The sequence below is a fragment of the Schistocerca serialis genome, chromosome 1 (assembly GCF_023864345.2).
Source record: "Schistocerca serialis cubense isolate TAMUIC-IGC-003099 chromosome 1, iqSchSeri2.2, whole genome shotgun sequence".
NCBI classification, from domain to species: Eukaryota; Metazoa; Arthropoda; class Insecta; order Orthoptera; family Acrididae; genus Schistocerca; species Schistocerca serialis.
Window position 1 is genome coordinate 1,063,841,627 of NC_064638.1, and position 24,116 is coordinate 1,063,865,742.

A 24,116-nucleotide genomic window follows, 5' to 3' on the forward strand; every position below is an offset into this window, starting at 1 on the left:
CTGGATCAGCAGCACCAGATGGAAAATGTCGCCCGTTTATCAGCCCCAGCCAGGGTCAAAGGTGTGTTTGTCCTACAACCCAGGGAGTGTCACAACCACCATTCAGCACTATTCAGCTTCACTACTTTACATGCAGCAGACTGCTCATGCAATTCAACTGTAAACACACTTCAAGAGTACAAGTATTTGGATTTTCTGTATGTGACCTCAAAAATGCACAAGGTGTTCCTGAGTTGTGCACAGCATCTGCTTTATGTCCTTTCCTGTGAATGTCAGGTCATTGACGGCGAACATAATGAAGATACGAAGATCGCCGAGTGTAAATACAAACATAGGAAAAAAAATTAATTAATTAATTAATTAATTAAATAGAGAGAGAATTAGTAATAAGCAATCATAGTTTTGAAATTGTACAACCTCTTCCAGTAAATCAAATTTGCTTACACGATAACGCATTTCTTAGGTTAAATCTTTCACAGATAAAACTGATGTACTAATCGCAGAAAAGTCTGACATAACATAACTGTGTTTTCTTAGCTTCTTTGATGGGTTTCTAAGTACAATTCCAAACTTTGTTGTAAGTATACAGACCTGCAAAGATTGATCTGTTTCCAGAAGAAGAGTTTTGGCAGCAGCATCGAACACAAATGGATAGTTGCAAAAATAGAGTCTTCCAGCCTGTAAAACAGTTCCCTGTATTATTTTACACTCATAATAAATAATGTATAAAGCAAATGTATGATTAGTACAAAAAATATGGAGATCACTCCTACAGATTACTACACTGCCGATAGAAACACTTTATGGAGAAAATACTAATTACAGTTTCATAGATGTCTTAATCAGGGACAGAGGTGGGATTGACTGAGAAAGTTTGAAAAGAAGGAAAGGTCTCTCAGATTCCAAGTCGGCAGGGTCCTAACAGTTTCTCAAGTAGCTCAGAACCTGTTAACAGCTGCAACACACAGCAATCAGCAGAGGTAGACAGATTAGGCAGTAACAACTCAATACTCAAGACTGTGTATAGTAATCACTGGTGCAGCAGTTAATGCTGATATAGGCTATGCAGCCATTAAACACTAATTTGTTTTTCTAATATTATTATTTAGTTAAAATATGATCAGTGGACTGAAACTTAGACATTTTAAAGTTTTAATATTTTGGGGATTTTAAAATGGTTTGCTTTTCAAACTAAAGAAACGATGTTACTTTATTTACAACATTCCCTCATCTAGGATGTCAAGTGAAACACCTATCAGCCCTGTAATTTCCAGACTTATTTTATTTGGCTACCAGTTTCGGCGATTTATTACACCATCATTAGGCCCCTAACTGACGTGTCGGAAGATTTCACCTCAATTCTGGTCAAAACAGGGGCCTGCATTCAAATACTGGTACCTGTAGATTTCTACTTGCTATACTGATCACTTCAACCATCATCTGCCTACAGATGCCATATGAGTTGCAGATGATTGTTGAAGTGACCAGTATAGCAAGCAGAAATCTACAGATACCAGTATTCAAATACTGGCCCATTTTGACCAGAATCAAGGTGAAATCTTCCTTCATGTCAGTCAGGGGCCTACAAATGGCCTAGTAAATCGACAAAACTGGTAGCCATATAAAATAAGTTTGGGAACTAGTCAGCTGAAAGGTGTTTGATTTGACATCCCGTATCAAACAGCCAAGTCCCGCAACCATCTCTAAAAAGATGGACATACAGGTTCCCTCATCTACTTCTTTGCTTGCATTGCGATATGTTAACTGCATTCACAGATAACAAGAATCATCACTTTTGGCTACATTTTTCTTGTCCACTTGTTTATTTTTAACATCATATATTCCCTACATGATGAATATATTGTTGACATTTGCAAAGTGTGTTTTAATTATTTCTTTATGTTATTGTTGTGTGTGTGTGTGTGTGTGTGTGTGTGTGTGTGTGTGTGTGTGTGTGTGTGTGTGTGCGCGCGCGCACGCGCGTTTTAGAGAGAGAGAGAGAGAGGGAGAGAGAGAGAGATATGCAATGTGGTAGCTGAGACTGGGGACAAGAGGGAAATGATGATGAAAATAGAGAGGTGTGTTTCTGAGTGAAAGATAAGTCTTACTTCATGCCTGATTGTTTCACTCATGCATATGTTCCTTGAAAAAGGGGAGATAAACTTATTCAGTTTGGTTGGTTCAATGTGGTACACTTTTTGTACAGTGATTTGTTTCCAATAATTATCTGCTCATTAAACAGATGTTGGTTTAGCAGGGGCATATAAAGTATGATCATCAATGAAGTGTGAGTGACAATTGTTTGCTGCATTACAAAAATTGGTATGGGTATATCAGATCCACATGAAGTTATCTGAGTAGTGGTTAGTTCGATACTACTTTTTCTGCAGATGAACCTTGTCCATGATTCACTTTGTACATTAAAAATGAGAAGCATCTTAAGAAATAACTAAAAGAAAATTTACTTATTTTATAGTAAATATAAAGGTGATAATTATGCACAAGGAGGGTGAGTGTAATACAAGATAAAAGTAACGTTTAATTGAGAAAATGAACTATATGAGGAATAAGGCTTCAAAAACTCAGCCAATATGAAAGTTTGTGATTTTACTCTATGAAAAAAAAGTTAATTTTGCCATTAAAAAGAAAGAATGTACAAACAGTAAGAAAAAAATCGCAAAGCTGAATAACTGTGTGTCAGTCTTGAGTCTTCAGGTAGCAAAAAGTGAGCCAAATACACTACGTGGTCTAGTCTGTTAATGAAAACTGAACTGAAGTTACATACAAAAACAATACATAAGGTGTGCAAATTCATGTAAACAGTGCATAAACATTCTGTGCACAAAAACCCCTTTGAAGTGCTTTCCATATCATACACTGTGATAGTGCAACGAGCTGTGTCTAATCACATGGGAAGAAAAAGGACAATGAAAACCAAGTACAGCAAAATCATTTTCAACCTCAGGGAAAAAGTCAACCGTGATTGTGGTCACTGTCATTGAATCAAAATTAAGAGTTTCTTACAATGCATTATCAGCCATTATAAATGAAAATGACAAAACAAACCATGTCATCAAGCAATGCAAAAGTACCAATAGAACTAAAAACAGTAACTACTACACAGAAAGAACTGGTAAAATAAGTCTATTTGCAGATAGTTATGGGTGAAACTTAGCCACCGACTTTCAATCTAGAAGCGGTTCAATAGCTAACATGGTGAAACCAGGTGCAAAATTTCAGACACCAACTTCTATAAATCATGGTATTAGTGGAGTGGGGGGAAACTGATGTTGAGCCATTGGGGTCAGTGCTGCTCAGTTTCTCTATTGGAGAAAAGAATTTTAGGGGGTATATGGAACTATTGTTCAAAGTTGGTGAGGGGATACTATGCATTCCTTGAGATAGATTTACTGAATAAGCATCACACAAAAATTGCTCTTCTGTAATACGCTATTTAACTCAGTGGGGCATTGTTGTGGCTGGAAATGACAACTGCAAATGGTGCATTGTCACAAGATTCGTTGAGTATAAAAGTGGAGCTAAGTAACCTGCACACATGATCATTAAAGCTCAACTCACATGACAGAGTACCGGAAGGTACAGTAAAACCACTCTGGGTAAGTTTGGCTACTGGCCTGCTGGATGTCGTTTTGTATATTACAGGACCATTGGAACACAATGACAAATTGGGTACTTCACACTGTTTTGTACGTATGAATGTGGTCCTTGCAGGAAGTAAATGGAGATTTCATGGTTTCTGTTAGTGGTGATAATCTTGGATCTGATGCATTAAAGACCATAAACCACTTTTCATGTTCCACTGCAATGGTTGCAATTCTGAATAAAAAAGCGAGTACATTATCACAAGAAATGACAAACAACTTGTTACCGAAGTTTGGCATTCCTGACCCACTAATTACAGGTCAGTGCACCAACTTCATGTCCAAGTTGATTAGGCAACTATGCCATCAGCTCTGAATAATGAGGCTGAGACCTAGTCCCTTCCACCCTTAATCGAACACAGGCACTGACCGTGCATGACAGCACTGGGCTCTAGCACTATGAGGTGGTATACGATAAAAAGTTGCTGTTGTCTTTCAATGTGATTAAGCCAAAAAGCAGGAAAAATGGGAAGTCAGTGAAGAATTTTGCAAAGACGTTGTAGGATGTGTGGAAATGGGTGAAGACAATGAATACAAAAGTGCTTGAGCGGTAAGAAAGAATAGAATAATGCACTGTTAAGTTGCCTGAATGGTGAATCAGCCAATGGGTCATAACAGCAAGAGTCTACATACCATAGATTCAAATGTAAAAATTTATTATACGATTCACGGGCCATATCAAGTCACAAAGGTATCATTACCCACTAATCTGAAGTTACAATTACCATTGTGAAGTTCCATTGTTCACACAGGACATGTTAAGAATTTTAAGGTTAATTTAGATGCCTTACCCCAAGAGCTACTGTCACTGCCCATGAAGAAAGGGAAAGCTAACAACGGAAGAGAGGAGACAGAAGCCTCCGAGCACAATGTGGGCAGAGTGCCTTATGCACCCACATCTCTTCAGTAGATATTGAATTGTGTGGGATATAAGAGCGATGGTCAACAAAGGCTGAAACTCATTTCTTTCACAGATGTTTATTTCTCCATTTCAATGTTTACAAGATCATTTTGAAAGTACTACTCTTCTCCTTGCAAGCACTTTTTATACCGTCTGGCAGTCCTCGAGTATACAGTGCAGACCATTCTTTGTCAGGTCCTAGACAACCGCCTCACTTTTCTTGAGCACTGCTTCAGAGTTCTCAAATCAAATGCCCCGAACCTTTGCCTTTAGTGACGGGAATTTAAAAAAGGGTGCCAGATCGGGGCATTTAGGCAAATGCAGTACAGAAGTAACGTTGAACTGAGCCAGAAACAGCATGACTTACGTTGTAATGTGAGGCTACACAATGTCATGATGAAGTCAACACCCTGTCCGAGTAAGTTCAGGTTGTTTCCTTGCAATGTGCTTCCTCAGTTTAGCCAATACTGACATGTAGTATGCTGCTGTAACAGTGTGGGGGAACTGCGTGCTGCTAAATCACTCCACGACAGTAAAAAAAAAAAAAATGTGATTACCATCACTTTCCCTGCTTATGGAACGAGTTTTGCCTTTTTGCTTTTGGAGAACCTGGCAATTTCTACACTGTGCTGGCTCATTTTCTTCAGGATCATAATGATGTTGCCGTGAGTCATCATAAGAGATAATAAACTTCAGAAATGCATCCCCTCCATCAGCATAGCGATGCATCACCTCATGGCTTGTCTCCATTTGCACAACCTTTCATTTGGGAGTCAGCAGAGATGGCACCCAATGGGCACAAATACAGGCCATATGGGGATAAGTCAGCCTCCTCTGAAGTCCTTGAGCAACCTAAACACTGTTGCATGAGGTAAGGCATCTTTACTGAAAGTTTGCTGACACTTTTCAAAAGTTTCAATAGCTGTATGGTTTAAATGAACACACAATTTTATTGTACCATACTGCTCCTCTCATGTCATCTTCACTGTTTGGTATGCAAAAAGCAAATAGCATCTACAAAATAGAGCATTACCACCAATCTACCTATCGAAAGTGCTGCTACCATATATAAGAAACTATCATAGAAGCTACAAGAAACAAATCAGTCTCAGTATTTGTTGATCAGTCCTCATATAAACAGCTTTGGGGTAGAATACAAGACAGTTATGTAACTGACTGACTGGAAATTGGTTGTTATAGGGAGTTTACTTCTGCATTATTGTTATGTTTTTGGTATTAATAGGGGGGCAGGTGGTAGTTTATAAACGAACAGGAGTATACTGTTGCAATATGATGCTTAGTGTGGTAATGAACCACATACACTGTGCTTCGTGAGAGGGGAAGGGTGAATGATGTGAATCCCTTTCAGGAGAAGTAATGGAAACACTATGGCACCAATGACTTGAAGCAGGAGTGCTGTTTTCCAGGCAGGAGGACATCATATGAACTAGCCACCAATGGACACTAAAGTTAACTAAAATATGAAAAGTAAGAAATGAGTAGCTCAGTTGGTAGAGCACTTGCCCGCGAAAGGCAAAGGTCCCGAGTTCGAGTCTCGGTCGGGCACACAGTTTTAATCTGCCAGGAAGTTTCATATCAGCGCACACTCCGCTGCAGAGTGAAAATCTCATTCTGGAAACATCCCCCCGGCTGTGGCTAAGCCATGTCTCCGCAATATCCTTTCTTTCAGGAGTGCTAGTTCTGCAAGGTTCGCAGGAGAGCTTCTGTAAAGTTTGGAAGGTAGGAGACGAGGTACTGGCAGAAGTAAAGCTGTGAGTACCGGGCATGAGTCGTGCTTCGGTAGCTCAGTTGGTAGAGCACTTGCCTGCGAAAGGCAAAGGTCCCGAGTTCGAGTCTCGGTCGGGCACACAGTTTTAATCTGCCAGGAAGTTTCATATCAGCGCACACTCCGCTGCAGAGTGAAAATCTCATTCTGGAAACATCCCCCCGGCTGTGGCTAAGCCATGTCTCCGCAATATCCTTTCTTTCAGGAGTGCTAGTTCTGCAAGGTTCGCAGGAGAGCTTCTGTAAAGTTTGGAAGGTAGGAGACGAGGTACTGGCAGAAGTAAAGCTGTGAGTACCGGGCGTGAGTCGTGCTTCGGTAGCTCAGTTGGTAGAGCACTTGCCCGCGAAAGGCAAAGGTCCCGAGTTCGAGTCTCGGTCGGGCACACAGTTTTAATCTGCCAGGAAGTTTCATATCAGCGCACACTCCGCTGCAGAGTGAAAATCTCATTCTGGAAACATCCCCCCGGCTGTGGCTAAGCCATGTCTCCGCAATATCCTTTCTTTCAGGAGTGCTAGTTCTGCAAGGTTCGCAGGAGAGCTTCTGTAAAGTTTGGAAGGTAGGAGACGAGGTACTGGCAGAAGTAAAGCTGTGAGTACCGGGCGTGAGTCGTGCTTCGGTAGCTCAGTTGGTAGAGCACTTGCCCGCGAAAGGCAAAGGTCCCGAGTTCGAGTCTCGGTCGGGCACACAGTTTTAATCTGCCAGGAAGTTTCATATCAGCACACACTCCGCTGCAGAGTGAAAATCTCATTCTGGAAACATCCCCCCGGCTGTGGCTAAGCCATGTCTCCGCAATATCCTTTCTTTCAGGAGTGCTAGTTCTGCAAGGTCGCAGGAGAGCTTCTGTAATGTTTGGAAGGTAGGAGACGAGGTACTGGCAGAAGTAAAGCTGTGAGTACCGGGCGTGAGTCGTGCTTCGGTAGCTCAGTTGGTAGAGCACTTGCCCGCGAAAGGCAAAGGTCCCGAGTTCGAGTCTCGGTCGGGCACACAGTTTTAATCTGCCAGGAAGTTTCATATCAGCGCACACTCCGCTGCAGAGTGAAAATCTCATTCTGGAAACATCCCCCCGGCTGTGGCTAAGCCATGTCTCCGCAATATCCTTTCTTTCAGGAGTGCTAGTTCTGCAAGGTTCGCAGGAGAGCTTCTGTAAAGTTTGGAAGGTAGGAGACGAGGTACTGGCAGAAGTAAAGCTGTGAGTACCGGGCGTGAGTCGTGCTTCGGTAGCTCAGTTGGTAGAGCACTTGCCCGCGAAAGGCAAAGGTCCCGAGTTCGAGTCTCGGTCGGGCACACAGTTTTAATCTGCCAGGAAGTTTCATATCAGCGCACACTCCGCTGCAGAGTGAAAATCTCATGCTGGAAACATCCCCCCGGCTGTGGCTAAGCCATGTCTCCGCAATATCCTTTCTTTCAGGAGTGCTAGTTCTGCAAGGTTCGCAGGAGAGCTTCTGTAAAGTTTGGAAGGTAGGAGACGAGGTACTGGCAGAAGTAAAGCTGTGAGTACCGGGCGTGAGTCGTGCTTCGGTAGCTCAGTTGGTAGAGCACTTGCCCGAGAAAGGCAAAGGTCCCGAGTTCGAGTCTCGGTCGGGCACACAGTTTTAATCTGCCAGGAAGTTTCATATCAGCGCACACTCCGCTGCAGAGTGAAAATCTCATTCTGGAAACATCCCCCCGGCTGTGGCTACGCCATGTCTCCGCAATATCCTTTCTTTCAGGAGTGCTAGTTCTGCAAGGTTCGCAGGAGAGCTTCTGTAAAGTTTGGAAGGTAGGAGACGAGGTACTGGCAGAAGTAAAGCTGTGAGTACCGGGCGTGAGTCGTGCTTCGGTAGCTCAGTTGGTAGAGGACTTGCCCGCGAAAGGCAAAGGTCCCGAGTTCGAGTCTCGGTCGGGCACACAGTTTTAATCTGCCAGGAAGTTTCATATCAGCGCACACTCCGCTGCAGAGTGAAAATCTCATTCTGGAAACATCCCCCCGGCTGTGGCTAAGCCATGTCTCCGCAATATCCTTTCTTTCAGGAGTGCTAGTTCTGCAAGGTTCGCAGGAGAGCTTCTGTAAAGTTTGGAAGGTAGGAGACGAGGTACTGGCAGAAGTAAAGCTGTGAGTACCGGGCGTGAGTCGTGCTTCGGTAGCTCAGTTGGTAGAGCACTTGCCCGCGAAAGGCAAAGGTCCCGAGTTCGAGTCTCGGTCGGGCACACAGTTTTAATCTGCCAGGAAGTTTCATATCAGCGCACACTCCGCTGCAGAGTGAAAATCTCATTCTGGAAACATCCCCCCGGCTGTGGCTAAGCCATGTCTCCGCAATATCCTTTCTTTCAGGAGTGCTAGTTCTGCAAGGTTCGCAGGAGAGCTCCTGTAAAGTTTGGAAGGTAGGAGACGAGGTACTGGCAGAAGTAAAGCTGTGAGTACCGGGCGTGAGTCGTGCTTCGGTAGCTCAGTTGGTAGAGCACTTGCCCGCGAAAGGCAAAGGTCCCTAGTTCGAGTCTCGGTCGGGCACACAGATTTAATCTGCCAGGAAGTTTCACATCAGCGCACACTCCGCTGCAGAGTGAAAATCTCATGATGGAAACATCCCCCCGGCTGTGGCTAAGCCATGTCTCCGCAATATCCTTTCTTTCAGGAGTGCTAGTTCTGCAAGGTTCGCAGGAGAGCTTCTGTAAAGTTTGGAAGGTAGGAGACGAGGTACTGGCAGAAGTAAAGCTGTGAGTACCGGGCGTGAGTCGTGCTTCGGTAGCTCAGTTGGTAGAGCACTTGCCCGCGAAAGGCAAAGGTCCCGAGTTCGAGTCTCGGTCGGGCACACAGTTTTAATCTGCCAGGAAGTTTCATATCAGCGCACACTCCGCTGCAGAGTGAAAATCTCATTCTGGAAACATCCCCCCGGCTGTGGCGACGCCATGTCTCCGCAATATCCTTTCTTTCAGGACTGCTAGTTCTGCAAGGTTCGCAGGAGAGCTTCTGTAAAGTTTGGAAGGTAGGAGACGAGGTACTGGCAGAAGTAAAGCTGTGAGTACCGGGCGTGAGTCGTGCTTCGGTAGCTCAGTTGGTAGAGCACTTGCCTGCGAAAGGCAAAGGTCCCGAGTTCGAGTCTCGGTCGGGCACACAGTTTTAATCTGCCAGGAAGTTTCATATCAGCGCACACTCCGCTGCAGAGTGAAAATCTCATTCTGGAAACATCCCCCCGGCTGTGGCGACGCCATGTCTCCGCAATATCCTTTCTTTCAGGAGTGCTAGTTCTGCAAGGTTCGCAGGAGAGCTTCTGTAAAGTTTGGAAGGTAGGAGACGAGGTACTGGCAGAAGTAAAGCTGTGAGTACCGGGCGTGAGTCGTGCTTCGGTAGCTCAGTTGGTAGAGCACTTGCCCGCGAAAGGCAAAGGTCCCGAGTTCGAGTCTCGGTCGGGCACACAGTTTTAATCTGCCAGGAAGTTTCATATCAGCGCACACTCCGCTGCAGAGTGAAAATCTCATTCTGGAAACATCCCCCCGGCTGTGGCTAAGCCATGTCTCCGCAATATCCTTTCTTTCAGGAGTGCTAGTTCTGCAAGGTTCGCAGGAGAGCTTCTGTAAAGTTTGGAAGGTAGGAGACGAGGTACTGGCAGAAGTAAAGCTGTGAGTACCGGGCGTGAGTCGTGCTTCGGTAGCTCAGTTGGTAGAGCACTTGCCCGCGAAAGGCAAAGGTCCCGAGTTCGAGTCTCGGTCGGGCACACAGTTTTAATCTGCCAGGAAGTTTCATATCAGCGCACACTCCGCTGCAGAGTGAAAATCTCATTCTGGAAACATCCCCCCGGCTGTGGCTAAGCCATGTCTCCGCAATATCCTTTCTTTCAGGAGTGCTAGTTCTGCAAGGTTCGCAGGAGAGCTTCTGTAAAGTTTGGAAGGTAGGAGACGAGGTACTGGCAGAAGTAAAGCTGTGAGTACCGGGCGTGAGTCGTGCTTCGGTAGCTCAGTTGGTAGAGCACTTGCCCGCGAAAGGCAAAGGTCCCGAGTTCGAGTCTCGGTCGGGCACACAGTTTTAATCTGCCAGGAAGTTTCATATCAGCGCACACTCCGCTGCAGAGTGAAAATCTCATTCTGGAAACATCCCCCCGGCTGTGGCTAAGCCATGTCTCCGCAATATCCTTTCTTTCAGGAGTGCTAGTTCTGCAAGGTTCGCAGGAGAGCTTCTGTAAAGTTTGGAAGGTAGGAGACGAGGTACTGGCAGAAGTAAAGCTGTGAGTACCGGGCGTGAGTCGTGCTTCGGTAGCTCAGTTGGTAGAGCACTTGCCCGCGAAAGGCAAAGGTCCCGAGTTCGAGTCTCGGTCGGGCACACAGTTTTAATCTGCCAGGAAGTTTCATATCAGCGCACACTCCGCTGCAGAGTGAAAATCTCATTCTGGAAACATCCCCCCGGCTGTGGCTAAGCCATGTCTCCGCAATATCCTTTCTTTCAGGAGTGCTAGTTCTGCAAGGTTCGCAGGAGAGCTTCTGTAAAGTTTGGAAGGTAGGAGACGAGGTACTGGCAGAAGTAAAGCTGTGAGTACCGGGCGTGAGTCGTGCTTCGGTAGCTCAGTTGGTAGAGCACTTGCCTGCGAAAGGCAAAGGTCCCGAGTTCGAGTCTCGGTCGGGCACACAGTTTTAATCTGCCAGGAAGTTTCATATCAGCGCACACTCCGCTGCAGAGTGAAAATCTCATTCTGGAAACATCCCCCCGGCTGTGGCTAAGCCATGTCTCCGCAATATCCTTTCTTTCAGGAGTGCTAGTTCTGCAAGGTTCGCAGGAGAGCTTCTGTAAAGTTTGGAAGGTAGGAGACGAGGTACTGGCAGAAGTAAAGCTGTGAGTACCGGGCGTGAGTCGTGCTTCGGTAGCTCAGTTGGTAGAGCACTTGCCCGCGAAAGGCAAAGGTCCCGAGTTCGAGTCTCGGTCGGGCACACAGTTTTAATCTGCCAGGAAGTTTCATATCAGCGCACACTCCGCTGCAGAGTGAAAATCTCATTCTGGAAACATCCCCCCGGCTGTGGCTAAGCCATGTCTCCGCAATATCCTTTCTTTCAGGAGTGCTAGTTCTGCAAGGTTCGCAGGAGAGCTTCTGTAAAGTTTGGAAGGTAGGAGACGAGGTACTGGCAGAAGTAAAGCTGTGAGTACCGGGCGTGAGTCGTGCTTCGGTAGCTCAGTTGGTAGAGCACTTGCCCGCGAAAGGCAAAGGTCCCGAGTTCGAGTCTCGGTCGGGCACACAGTTTTAATCTGCCAGGAAGTTTCATATCAGCACACACTCCGCTGCAGAGTGAAAATCTCATTCTGGAAACATCCCCCCGGCTGTGGCTAAGCCATGTCTCCGCAATATCCTTTCTTTCAGGAGTGCTAGTTCTGCAAGGTCGCAGGAGAGCTTCTGTAAAGTTTGGAAGGTAGGAGACGAGGTACTGGCAGAAGTAAAGCTGTGAGTACCGGGCGTGAGTCGTGCTTCGGTAGCTCAGTTGGTAGAGCACTTGCCCGCGAAAGGCAAAGGTCCCGAGTTCGAGTCTCGGTCGGGCACACAGTTTTAATCTGCTAGGAAGTTTCATATCAGCGCACACTCCGCTGCAGAGTGAAAATCTCATTCTGGAAACATCCCCCCGGCTGTGGCTAAGCCATGTCTCCGCAATATCCTTTCTTTCAGGAGTGCTAGTTCTGCAAGGTTCGCAGGAGAGCTTCTGTAAAGTTTGGAAGGTAGGAGACGAGGTACTGGCAGAAGTAAAGCTGTGAGTACCGGGCGTGAGTCGTGCTTCGGTAGCTCAGTTGGTAGAGCACTTGCCCGCGAAAGGCAAAGGTCCCGAGTTCGAGTCTCGGTCGGGCACACAGATTTAATCTGCCAGGAAGTTTCACATCAGCGCACACTCCGCTGCAGAGTGAAAATCTCATGATGGAAACATCCCCCCGGCTGTGGCTAAGCCATGTCTCCGCAATATCCTTTCTTTCAGGAGTGCTAGTTCTGCAAGGTTCGCAGGAGAGCTTCTGTAAAGTTTGGAAGGTAGGAGACGAGGTACTGGCAGAAGTAAAGCTGTGAGTACCGGGCGTGAGTCGTGCTTCGGTAGCTCAGTTGGTAGAGCACTTGCCCGCGAAAGGCAAAGGTCCCGAGTTCGAGTCTCGGTCGGGCACACAGTTTTAATCTGCCAGGAAGTTTCATATCAGCGCACACTCCACTGCAGAGTGAAAATCTCATTCTGGAAACATCCCCCCGGCTGTGGCGACGCCATGTCTCCGCAATATCCTTTCTTTCAGGACTGCTAGTTCTGCAAGGTTCGCAGGAGAGCTTCTGTAAAGTTTGGAAGGTAGGAGACGAGGTACTGGCAGAAGTAAAGCTGTGAGTACCGGGCGTGAGTCGTGCTTCGGTAGCTCAGTTGGTAGAGCACTTGCCTGCGAAAGGCAAAGGTCCCGAGTTCGAGTCTCGGTCGGGCACACAGTTTTAATCTGCCAGGAAGTTTCATATCAGCGCACACTCCGCTGCAGAGTGAAAATCTCATTCTGGAAACATCCCCCCGGCTGTGGCGACGCCATGTCTCCGCAATATCCTTTCTTTCAGGAGTGCTAGTTCTGCAAGGTTCGCAGGAGAGCTTCTGTAAAGTTTGGAAGGTAGGAGACGAGGTACTGGCAGAAGTAAAGCTGTGAGTACCGGGCGTGAGTCGTGCTTCGGTAGCTCAGTTGGTAGAGCACTTGCCCGCGAAAGGCAAAGGTCCCGAGTTCGAGTCTCGGTCGGGCACACAGTTTTAATCTGCCAGGAAGTTTCATATCAGCGCACACTCCGCTGCAGAGTGAAAATCTCATTCTGGAAACATCCCCCCGGCTGTGGCTAAGCCATGTCTCCGCAATATCCTTTCTTTCAGGAGTGCTAGTTCTGCCAGGTTCGCAGGAGAGCTTCTGTAAAGTTTGGAAGGTAGGAGACGAGGTACTGGCAGAAGTAAAGCTGTGAGTACCGGGCGTGAGTCGTGCTTCGGTAGCTCAGTTGGTAGAGCACTTGCCCGCGAAAGGCAAAGGTCCCGAGTTCGAGTCTCGGTCGGGCACACAGTTTTAATCTGCCAGGAAGTTTCATATCAGCGCACACTCCGCTGCAGAGTGAAAATCTCATTCTGGAAACATCCCCCCGGCTGTGGCTAAGCCATGTCTCCGCAATATCCTTTCTTTCAGGAGTGCTAGTTCTGCAAGGTTCGCAGGAGAGCTTCTGTAAAGTTTGGAAGGTAGGAGACGAGGTACTGGCAGAAGTAAAGCTGTGAGTACCGGGCGTGAGTCGTGCTTCGGTAGCTCAGTTGGTAGAGCACTTGCCCGCGAAAGGCAAAGGTCCCGAGTTCGAGTCTCGGTCGGGCACACAGTTTTAATCTGCCAGGAAGTTTCATATCAGCGCACACTCCGCTGCAGAGTGAAAATCTCATTCTGGAAACATCCCCCGGGCTGTGGCTAAGCCATGTCTCCGCAATATCCTTTCTTTCAGGAGTGCTAGTTCTGCAAGGTTCGCAGGAGAGCTTCTGTAAAGTTTGGAAGGTAGGAGACGAGGTACTGGCAGAAGTAAAGCTGTGAGTACCGGGCGTGAGTCGTGCTTCGGTAGCTCAGTTGGTAGAGCACTTGCCCGCGAAAGGCAAAGGTCCCGAGTTCGAGTCTCGGTCGGGCACACAGTTTTAATCTGCCAGGAAGTTTCATATCAGCGCACACTCCGCTGCAGAGTGAAAATCTCATTCTGGAAACATCCCCCCGGCTGTGGCTAAGCCATGTCTCCGCAATATCCTTTCTTTCAGGAGTGCTAGTTCTGCAAGGTTCGCAGGAGAGCTTCTGTAAAGTTTGGAAGGTAGGAGACGAGGTACTGGCAGAAGTAAAGCTGTGAGTACCGGGCTTGAGTCGTGCTTCGGTAGCTCAGTTGGTAGAGCACTTGCCCGCGAAAGGCAAAGGTCCCGAGTTCGAGTCTCGGTCGGGCACACAGATTTAATCTGCCAGGAAGTTTCACATCAGCGCACACTCCGCTGCAGAGTGAAAATCTCATGATGGAAACATCCCCCCGGCTGTGGCTAAGCCATGTCTCCGCAATATCCTTTCTTTCAGGAGTGCTAGTTCTGCAAGGTTCGCAGGAGAGCTTCTGTAAAGTTTGGAAGGTAGGAGACGAGGTACTGGCAGAAGTAAAGCTGTGAGTACCGGGCGTGAGTCGTGCTTCGGTAGCTCAGTTGGTAGAGCACTTGCCCGCGAAAGGCAAAGGTCCCGAGTTCGAGTCTCGGTCGGGCACACAGTTTTAATCTGCCAGGAAGTTTCATATCAGCGCACACTCCGCTGCAGAGTGAAAATCTCATTCTGGAAACATCCCCCCGGCTGTGGCGACGCCATGTCTCCGCAATATCCTTTCTTTCAGGACTGCTAGTTCTGCAAGGTTCGCAGGAGAGCTTCTGTAAAGTTTGGAAGGTAGGAGACGAGGTACTGGCAGAAGTAAAGCTGTGAGTACCGGGCGTGAGTCGTGCTTCGGTAGCTCAGTTGGTAGAGCACTTGCCTGCGAAAGGCAAAGGTCCCGAGTTCGAGTCTCGGTCGGGCACACAGTTTTAATCTGCCAGGAAGTTTCATATCAGCGCACACTCCGCTGCAGAGTGAAAATCTCATTCTGGAAACATCCCCCCGGCTGTGGCGACGCCATGTCTCCGCAATATCCTTTCTTTCAGGAGTGCTAGTTCTGCAAGGTTCGCAGGAGAGCTTCTGTAAAGTTTGGAAGGTAGGAGACGAGGTACTGGCAGAAGTAAAGCTGTGAGTACCGGGCGTGAGTCGTGCTTCGGTAGCTCAGTTGGTAGAGCACTTGCCCGCGAAAGGCAAAGGTCCCGAGTTCGAGTCTCGGTCGGGCACACAGTTTTAATCTGCCAGGAAGTTTCATATCAGCGCACACTCCGCTGCAGAGTGAAAATCTCATTCTGGAAACATCCCCCCGGCTGTGGCTAAGCCATGTCTCCGCAATATCCTTTCTTTCAGGAGTGCTAGTTCTGCAAGGTTCGCAGGAGAGCTTCTGTAAAGTTTGGAAGGTAGGAGACGAGGTACTGGCAGAAGTAAAGCTGTGAGTACCGGGCGTGAGTCGTGCTTCGGTAGCTCAGTTGGTAGAGCACTTGCCCGCGAAAGGCAAAGGTCCCGAGTTCGAGTCTCGGTCGGGCACACAGTTTTAATCTGCCAGGAAGTTTCATATCAGCGCACACTCCGCTGCAGAGTGAAAATCTCATTCTGGAAACATCCCCCCGGCTGTGGCTAAGCCATGTCTCCGCAATATCCTTTCTTTCAGGAGTGCTAGTTCTGCAAGGTTCGCAGGAGAGCTTCTGTAAAGTTTGGAAGGTAGGAGACGAGGTACTGGCAGAAGTAAAGCTGTGAGTACCGGGCGTGAGTCGTGCTTCGGTAGCTCAGTTGGTAGAGCACTTGCCCGCGAAAGGCAAAGGTCCCGAGTTCGAGTCTCGGTCGGGCACACAGTTTTAATCTGCCAGGAAGTTTCATATCAGCGCACACTCCGCTGCAGAGTGAAAATCTCATTCTGGAAACATCCCCCCGGCTGTGGCTAAGCCATGTCTCCGCAATATCCTTTCTTTCAGGAGTGCTAGTTCTGCAAGGTTCGCAGGAGAGCTTCTGTAAAGTTTGGAAGGTAGGAGACGAGGTACTGGCAGAAGTAAAGCTGTGAGTACCGGGCGTGAGTCGTGCTTCGGTAGCTCAGTTGGTAGAGCACTTGCCCGCGAAAGGCAAAGGTCCCGAGTTCGAGTCTCGGTCGGGCACACAGTTTTAATCTGCCAGGAAGTTTCATATCAGCGCACACTCCGCTGCAGAGTGAAAATCTCATTCTGGAAACATCCCCCCGGCTGTGGCTAAGCCATGTCTCCGCAATATCCTTTCTTTCAGGAGTGCTAGTTCTGCAAGGTTCGCAGGAGAGCTTCTGTAAAGTTTGGAAGGTAGGAGACGAGGTACTGGCAGAAGTAAAGCTGTGAGTACCGGGCGTGAGTCGTGCTTCGGTAGCTCAGTTGGTAGAGCACTTGCCCGCGAAAGGCAAAGGTCCCGAGTTCGAGTCTCGGTCGGGCACACAGTTTTAATCTGCCAGGAAGTTTCATATCAGCGCACACTCCGCTGCAGAGTGAAAATCTCATTCTGGAAACATCCCCCCGGCTGTGGCTAAGCCATGTCTCCGCAATATCCTTTCTTTCAGGAGTGCTAGTTCTGCAAGGTTCGCAGGAGAGCTTCTGTAAAGTTTGGAAGGTAGGAGACGAGGTACTGGCAGAAGTAAAGCTGTGAGTACCGGGCGTGAGTCGTGCTTCGGTAGCTCAGTTGGTAGAGCACTTGCCCGCGAAAGGCAAAGGTCCCGAGTTCGAGTCTCGGTCGGGCACACAGTTTTAATCTGCCAGGAAGTTTCATATCAGCGCACACTCCGCTGCAGAGTGAAAATCTCATGCTGGAAACATCCCCCCGGCTGTGGCTAAGCCATGACTCCGCAATATCCTTTCTTTCAGGAGTGCTAGTTCTGCAAGGTTCGCAGGAGAGCTTCTGTAAAGTTTGGAAGGTAGGAGACGAGGTACTGGCAGAAGTAAAGCTGTGAGTACCGGGCGTGAGTCGTGCTTCGGTAGCTCAGTTGGTAGAGCACTTGCCCGCGAAAGGCAAAGGTCCCGAGTTCGAGTCTCGGTCGGGCACACAGTTTTAATCTGCCAGGAAGTTTCATATCAGCGCACACTCCGCTGCAGAGTGAAAATCTCATTCTGGAAACATCCCCCCGGCTGTGGCTACGCCATGTCTCCGCAATATCCTTTCTTTCAGGAGTGCTAGTTCTGCAAGGTTCGCAGGAGAGCTTCTGTAAAGTTTGGAAGGTAGGAGACGAGGTACTGGCAGAAGTAAAGCTGTGAGTACCGGGCGTGAGTCGTGCTTCGGTAGCTCAGTTGGTAGAGCACTTGCCCGCGAAAGGCAAAGGTCCCGAGTTCGAGTCTCGGTCGGGCACACAGTTTTAATCTGCCAGGAAGTTTCATATCAGCGCACACTCCGCTGCAGAGTGAAAATCTCATTCTGGAAACATCCCCCCGGCTGTGGCTAAGCCATGTCTCCGCAATATCCTTTCTTTCAGGAGTGCTAGTTCTGCAAGGTTCGCAGGAGAGCTTCTGTAAAGTTTGGAAGGTAGGAGACGAGGTACTGGCAGAAGTAAAGCTGTGAGTACCGGGCGTGAGTCGTGCTTCGGTAGCTCAGTTGGTAGAGCACTTGCCCGCGAAAGGCAAAGGTCCCGAGTTCGAGTCTCGGTCGGGCACACAGTTTTAATCTGCCAGGAAGTTTCATATCAGCGCACACTCCGCTGCAGAGTGAAAATCTCATTCTGGAAACATCCCCCCGGCTGTGGCTAAGCCATGTCTCCGCAACATCCTTTCTTTCAGGAGTGCTAGTTCTGCAAGGTTCGCAGGAGAGCTTCTGTAAAGTTTGGAAGGTAGGAGACGAGGTACTGGCAGAAGTAAAGCTGTGAGTACCGGGCGTGAGTCGTGCTTCGGTAGCTCAGTTGGTAGAGCACTTGCCCGCGAAAGGCAAAGGTCCCGAGTTCGAGTCTCGGTCGGGCACACAGTTTTAATCTGCCAGGAAGTTTCATATCAGCGCACACTCCGCTGCAGAGTGAAAATCTCATTCTGGAAACATCCCCCCGGCTGTGGCTAAGCCATGTCTCCGCAATATCCTTTCTTTCAGGAGTGCTAGTTCTGCAAGGTTCGCAGGAGAGCTTCTGTAAAGTTTGGAAGGTAGGAGACGAGGTACTGGCAGAAGTAAAGCTGTGAGTACCGGGCGTGAGTCGTGCTTCGGTAGCTCAGTTGGTAGAGCACTTGCCCGCGAAAGGCAAAGGTCCCGAGTTCGAGTCTCGGTCGGGCACACAGTTTTAATCTGCCAGGAAGTTTCATATCAGCGCACACTCCGCTGCAGAGTGAAAATCTCATTCTGGAAACATCCCCCCGGCTGTGGCTAAGCCATGTCTCCGCAATATCCTTTCTTTCAGGAGTGCTAGTTCTGCAAGGTTCGCAGGAGAGCTTCTGTAAAGTTTGGAAGGTAGGAGACGAGGTACTGGCAGAAGTAAAGCTGTGAGTACCGGGCGTGAGTCGTGCTTCGGTAGCTCAGTTGGTAGAGCACTTGCCCGCGAAAGGCAAAGGTCCCGAGTTCGAGTCTCGGTCGGGCACACAGTTTTAATCTGCCAGGAAGTTTCATATCAGCGCACACTCCGCTGCAGAGTGAAAATCTCATTCTGGAAACATCCCCCCGGCTGTGGCTAAGCCATGTCTCCGCAATATCCTTTCTTTCAGGAGTGCTAGTTCTGCAAGGTTCGCAGGAGAGCTTCTGTAAAGTTTGGAAGGTAGGAGACGAGGTACTGGCAGAAGTAAAGCTGTGAGTACCGGGCGTGAGTCGTGCTTCATTAGCTCAGTCTGTTAGAGCACTTGCCCGCGAAAGGCAAAGGTCCCGAGTTCGAGTCTCGGTCGGGCACACAGTTTTAATCTGCCAGGAAGTTTCATATCAGCGCACACTCCGCTGCAGAGTGAAAATCTCATTCTGGAATGAGATACAAAGGTTATAAGTGGAGAGGAGAGGAGAGGAGAGGAGAGGAGTACAGGAGAGACATAGGGAGAGTACTAAGGATGCAGCTATTATATGGGCTGTTACAAGATCAGCTGTGCCATGTGATGGATTTAGCACCACATACATTATAACAACAGAAGAAAATTATTGAAGATACAACGATATCCAGAAACTGAACAACACATGGGGACAGGTGCAGGGATTAGTAGATAGCAATAGAGCAACTTGAGACATATCAAATTGGAATCTAAATCTACTATGTTTTCTGCTACCAAGAATAACTACTTTTTATTCTATACCTAATGCAGGTGCACATGTACTATACCATATGTTCAGGAATAAGTAAAATAATTACGTATAAAAAATCTTTCTTAAACTTGCAGCTCAGTTGTCTATATTTATGTTCAGTATAATGATGCTACTGATTTTACTTGAAGTCTGAGCTATTAAAAGAACAGATAATTAGAGTAACAATGACATCAGATGGATGGCTGAGAAAAATAGCGGTGTAAGTCAATGTTTTGCAGCTTTGAGCTATCCAGCTGTCTAGCATCTAATTTAACCAATCTGTTACGGCACACAGTAGACTTTTAGCCACTAGGTAGCAGAACCTCCTTGGAGCACTCCAAGAAACTTCAAATGCCTTGCAAGTCATAGTGAAATGAGTATGAATTATACCACTATGTTCCTACACTTCTATCACAAATCGGACAAGGTATACACTAGTATCACGGATAGCAACAATGATGAACTGGATGATATACTTTGCAATAGTGATGACAGTGGCACAGATAGGGCCTGTAATCCTTAAGCACAACTACTCACCTGGTCAGTATATTTTATACAAAGTTGTAATAATAATGAAAAACAATGTTCAAACTAATGTCGGAATGTTTGAGGTGATGTTTTTTCAACTTCAATTGCGCCCAAAAGGCCTATTTTAGTAATAAACTACCATTATTGAGAGCTTTCAAATTTGACTGCTGTTTACTTTAAGTAGTAAGAATTGATTTCTAATATTAAAAAATTACTGTTTGGTGGTTTGGTTTTGAATATGCACTTTAGTATACTATTATCATTACCACACACTTGCCTTTTGCCTGGATCTTTTAGTAACATGCCTGCCTCAAACGTTTCAGTCAGGGTTTTAACCATTCCCTGACATACGTATGTACATACTTAAAACAAACTAACCTAACTTAACTACAACTATGTTAACTCAACCTAAATATGACAGTGCCACCGACATTGGAAGAGGCACAGTTGTACAACTGGTTTGTTCTGGCAGCTTTGGGCTTATGCATCTTCTATATCTGGCTCCTCTGCAGGAGCATCTTCTCTGACTGCCTCTTCTGATCTACCATGGAAACACCAAAAGAACGAGTCAAGGAGGGTATGAGCAATGAGGCTTTGAATAAGGGAGAGCCATACATCAAGGGTACTATTACAGCACGTACGGAGTTTTGCAAACATTGACTGTGGGTGCCCCAAGCGATAGTTTGTACCCCTCATATAAGATGAGAGACAAATGTAATTTGAGGAGTTTCATACAATTGGTGATTTTAACAAACAAAATGCCTATTTATGTGGATGTATCTATCAGGTGACCATACAGCGTAGATGTCCAAGTTCTGAAGCAAAAGGCAAAAAGGAAAGTACAAATTTGTTCCATTTTCAAAAAGGAGATTGCATGGTTTGAGCAAGCAGCAAGTACTTTTTGGTAACTTTTGCTGTAAGCAATGGAAGTGTCACCAAAGCTATTAATAAAGTAAGAGATGGGTGTATTCCAGGATTCCAGGGGAAGTCCTATGGGATAAACACACTGCTGCACAAAAAATAATACCACTGCAAGTACAATCCATGATAGACCACATTAACCATTTCCCATTCTATTGAAGCCACTATAACCCCAACAGGAAATACTTGAACCCAGACCTCAGTACCTCAAAGGTGTACTATCTTTACACACATTGGCGGGTGGAAAATCAAACTGATCCTGTCAAAGAGCATTACTACTGATCTACTTTTAGTTTTAAACTTAACTTATAATTCCACTTGCCCAGAAAAGATACATGTAAAACTAAAATAGGTACAAGTAAATGGTTGATGTGGAGGAAAACTGAGAAACAAGGGCAGAGCTAGAAAGAGAACGTAATCCCATTTAGCACGAGCTGAAAAAGCACGCCCTACTTTGAAAGCTGATGGCACACTGGCAAAAGAAAATGAAGATGTATGTACCTTAACTATGGATTTACAGAAAGTCCTCCCCTATCCAAAACTAACTTTCTGAGGCATACTACGGTAGAAACATGTACTGTTAAAATCTGGGAGTAAGTAACATGGGGAAAAAGTTAGGTTACATGTATGTATGGGATGAGACCATAGCAAGCAGGGGATCAAAAGAAATCTCTGCTTGCCTCACCAAGCACATAAAACACAATCCCTGTAAACACACAATAATTTTCAGTGACACTTGTGATGGACAAAACCATAACATTAATGTAGCTTTAATTGTAATGAAATTAACACAAGAAACAAGTGTAGAAACTATTAAACTAAAAGTTCACGGTTTCAGGGCACTCATATCTGCCTAATGTTGCCGACTTCAGTTACATAGAAAAAGCAGCATGAAATCAAACTGTCTTCACCCCAGATGACTGGTACAGAATAATACTAACTTCAAATTCTTGTTAGTAAGAATGGAAGGTGACTAGTTTCTGAGTGTTGAAAAGTTGATAAAAGCAGTAACAAAACGGAGGGGATGTAAATGAAGATCAAGTGAACTGGTTGAAAATACAATGACTTCATTCTGATAAGGAAAAGGAGTATTCTATCTTGCACAACTACATTTACCTGTTAGTAAAGTATGTGCCCAGAATTTATACCATTAACATCCCTATGTCCGACTGCATTGCTTGAATGAGATAGATTTTGCATAATGCTGTTGTGAAGCACATATTTCTATGTCACCAAAAGTGACATGCTGCATCTCAATGTAATACCCATAACAAGCAAATCTCCCAAGAGCATAAACTGTGTAATTGACTTTCGTGTCTAAAGTATCTTGGGTGAACCAATGGACATCCAAACCCAAAGGTTTTAATTATCTGCAAACTATGTTTATTGGACAGCATTATGTATGCTGGTAACAATACCATAAATCCTTGTGTGTGCACTGTTACAATCATAATTCCATAATCATTAATTCTGCCACTGTGAAGATTAACCACCAAATCTATGATGTTGCTTTTTAGTCAGGTGATTCTCCTTCCTTAAAGGACTGCAGAGAAAGATGATGCACTTCCATTTACCTGTATATACTGTGAATTGTGAAACCAAAACTGGTCACCAATTACAGAGCAGTACAAATATATTGGGCTGAACCTAATTTAAAACTTATTGCGTGTCCCATTTAGAGAATCTGTATTTCAATTCTCAACAATGTACCCAAAAGATAGATTGTTACTTACCATATTTAAGTTGCAGATAGGCACAACTAAAAGACACTTACACACTAGCTTTCTACCGCAGCCTCCATCAGAAAAACACACACACACACACACACACACACACACACACACACACACACACACAAGCAAGCACACGTCACATATGACCACCAACCCTAGCAACTTGGAGTGGAAAATAACCAAGCATCTACTCACTACTGCTCCAGTGCTAGCCCACTCAGAGTGATGAACTACTGGCTTCCTGGTCACTGACAACCAAGTTCCACCACACGCATCAGAGGCCAAACACCCTTGGCTTCCACAGCATGATCATGCTTTTTAGGAAATAAAAACTTTGCATTTTGAGTACAAGAAAGAGCTCAGACATTCCAGATTAAATCAACCTCCCAGTCACTCATTTAAATGGACCAAGGTGCAAAAATGTGACACACTTCCAGGATACTGATTGATCTGTTCTGCTCGTCTCTTAGACCCAATAGATGAGGGGGAGACGTTGAAAGACCATCTCCATTCAAAACTTCTTCAAAGTACAGCCATTACACACAAAAGACAAGGTGCATATTTGTATTCACAACCATCATTTATATAAAAACTTAAAAACCAGGAAATAACCAATACCAGCTGTGATGATAAGAAAAATATAGTATTTTACTACAGAAAATGGACTATGATATCTGGCACTAATGCCATCTACCAAAGGCAGATATTAAACATAATTTATTACTTCATACTTAACTAAAAATTAAAGAGTAAATTACCTGTGTCTGATCTTTCTCAACCAGCCAGTGTAAATAATCTGATCTTACATCTACAATTTCGGCAAGTTCTGGCATTTGAAATGTGTCATAAGGTACTTTCAGATCATTTGTACTCTGATTTAATTTGTTGAGCTGTGAAAGAATTTCCAGGGCAATATGTACAGATACCTCATATTCGGCTTTCTGGAAGGAAAGAGATTTTGTATAAGTAATGACTACACTGCACTAAAAATTTTCTGTACTTTTCAAATTAAATGTTAAACACAAATTTATATGTAAACTAGTGATTCTTCAATTCACAAAACACACAGGACAAGAGAATGTTAAGTCGTATAACCATAACACTAAGCTAATAGAAACACCAGTAACTGTGAATATAATTGGTTTAGTGTTGACAGCTATGGTTTACTTACTCAGAAATGAAGTTGTAAAAAGCAACAACTGAACCAAACACTGTTCACGATGTGTAATGAATCTCTCTTCTGATATGTTACCCTTATGTTCATGTAAACAACTATACTATACAGTACTGTACTATGCTATCTATACAACACTGTACTAAAAGCAACCAGTGAACACTTCATCATATTATAAACACCATTCCAACACACACACAACCTTATGCCAATTCACAAACAAAATGGTTAATGAATTTCAAAACTCTGTATATCCTATGTTCTGGGCAATATTAAGAAAGTGGGAAGGAATATGTCAAATTATAGCAGATATCATGAGACTGGTATAAAATAACTTAATGGTCTGCAAACATGAGAAATATGAGGGCATCAAACAAAAACCTGAAAAGGTTTAATTAAAAATAGACATTTCGCACCACTGATCTGTAAGTTGGCAGTACCCTACACGTGACAGCATACTAAAGACTAGTTAAACACAGTCACAACACCAGTTCAAAATGGCTGCCAGGCCTGTGATATGCACCATGGAAGAAAAGCATTATGCCACATATTTTCTGAGCAGTGAAGGTACAAACCCCATATTGAAATCCATTGGCAAATGAAGGTCCA

The 24,116-nt window shown here is 45.6% G+C and overlaps 1 protein-coding gene and 1 non-coding gene across 5 annotated transcripts in view; one reads left to right on the forward strand and one right to left on the reverse strand.

Moving 5' to 3' along the window:
* The window catches only part of LOC126415634 (probable E3 ubiquitin-protein ligase HERC4), a 222,530-nt gene that overhangs the window by 102,391 nt on the left and 96,023 nt on the right, over positions 1-24,116 (reverse strand). For all 4 annotated transcript variants that reach the window (XM_050083444.1, XM_050083443.1, XM_050083445.1 and 1 more), the window contains exons 14-15: positions 23,092-23,274; positions 592-678 (exon numbers count right to left, since the gene is read on the reverse strand). In XM_050083444.1, the coding sequence (XP_049939401.1) occupies positions 592-678; positions 23,092-23,274 (270 nt within the window). The remainder of the gene's footprint in view (positions 1-591; positions 679-23,091; positions 23,275-24,116) is intronic.
* Trnas-aga (transfer RNA serine (anticodon AGA)) lies at positions 7,861-7,935 on the forward strand. Its single transcript has one exon. It is a non-coding gene; the product is annotated as a tRNA-Ser (tRNA).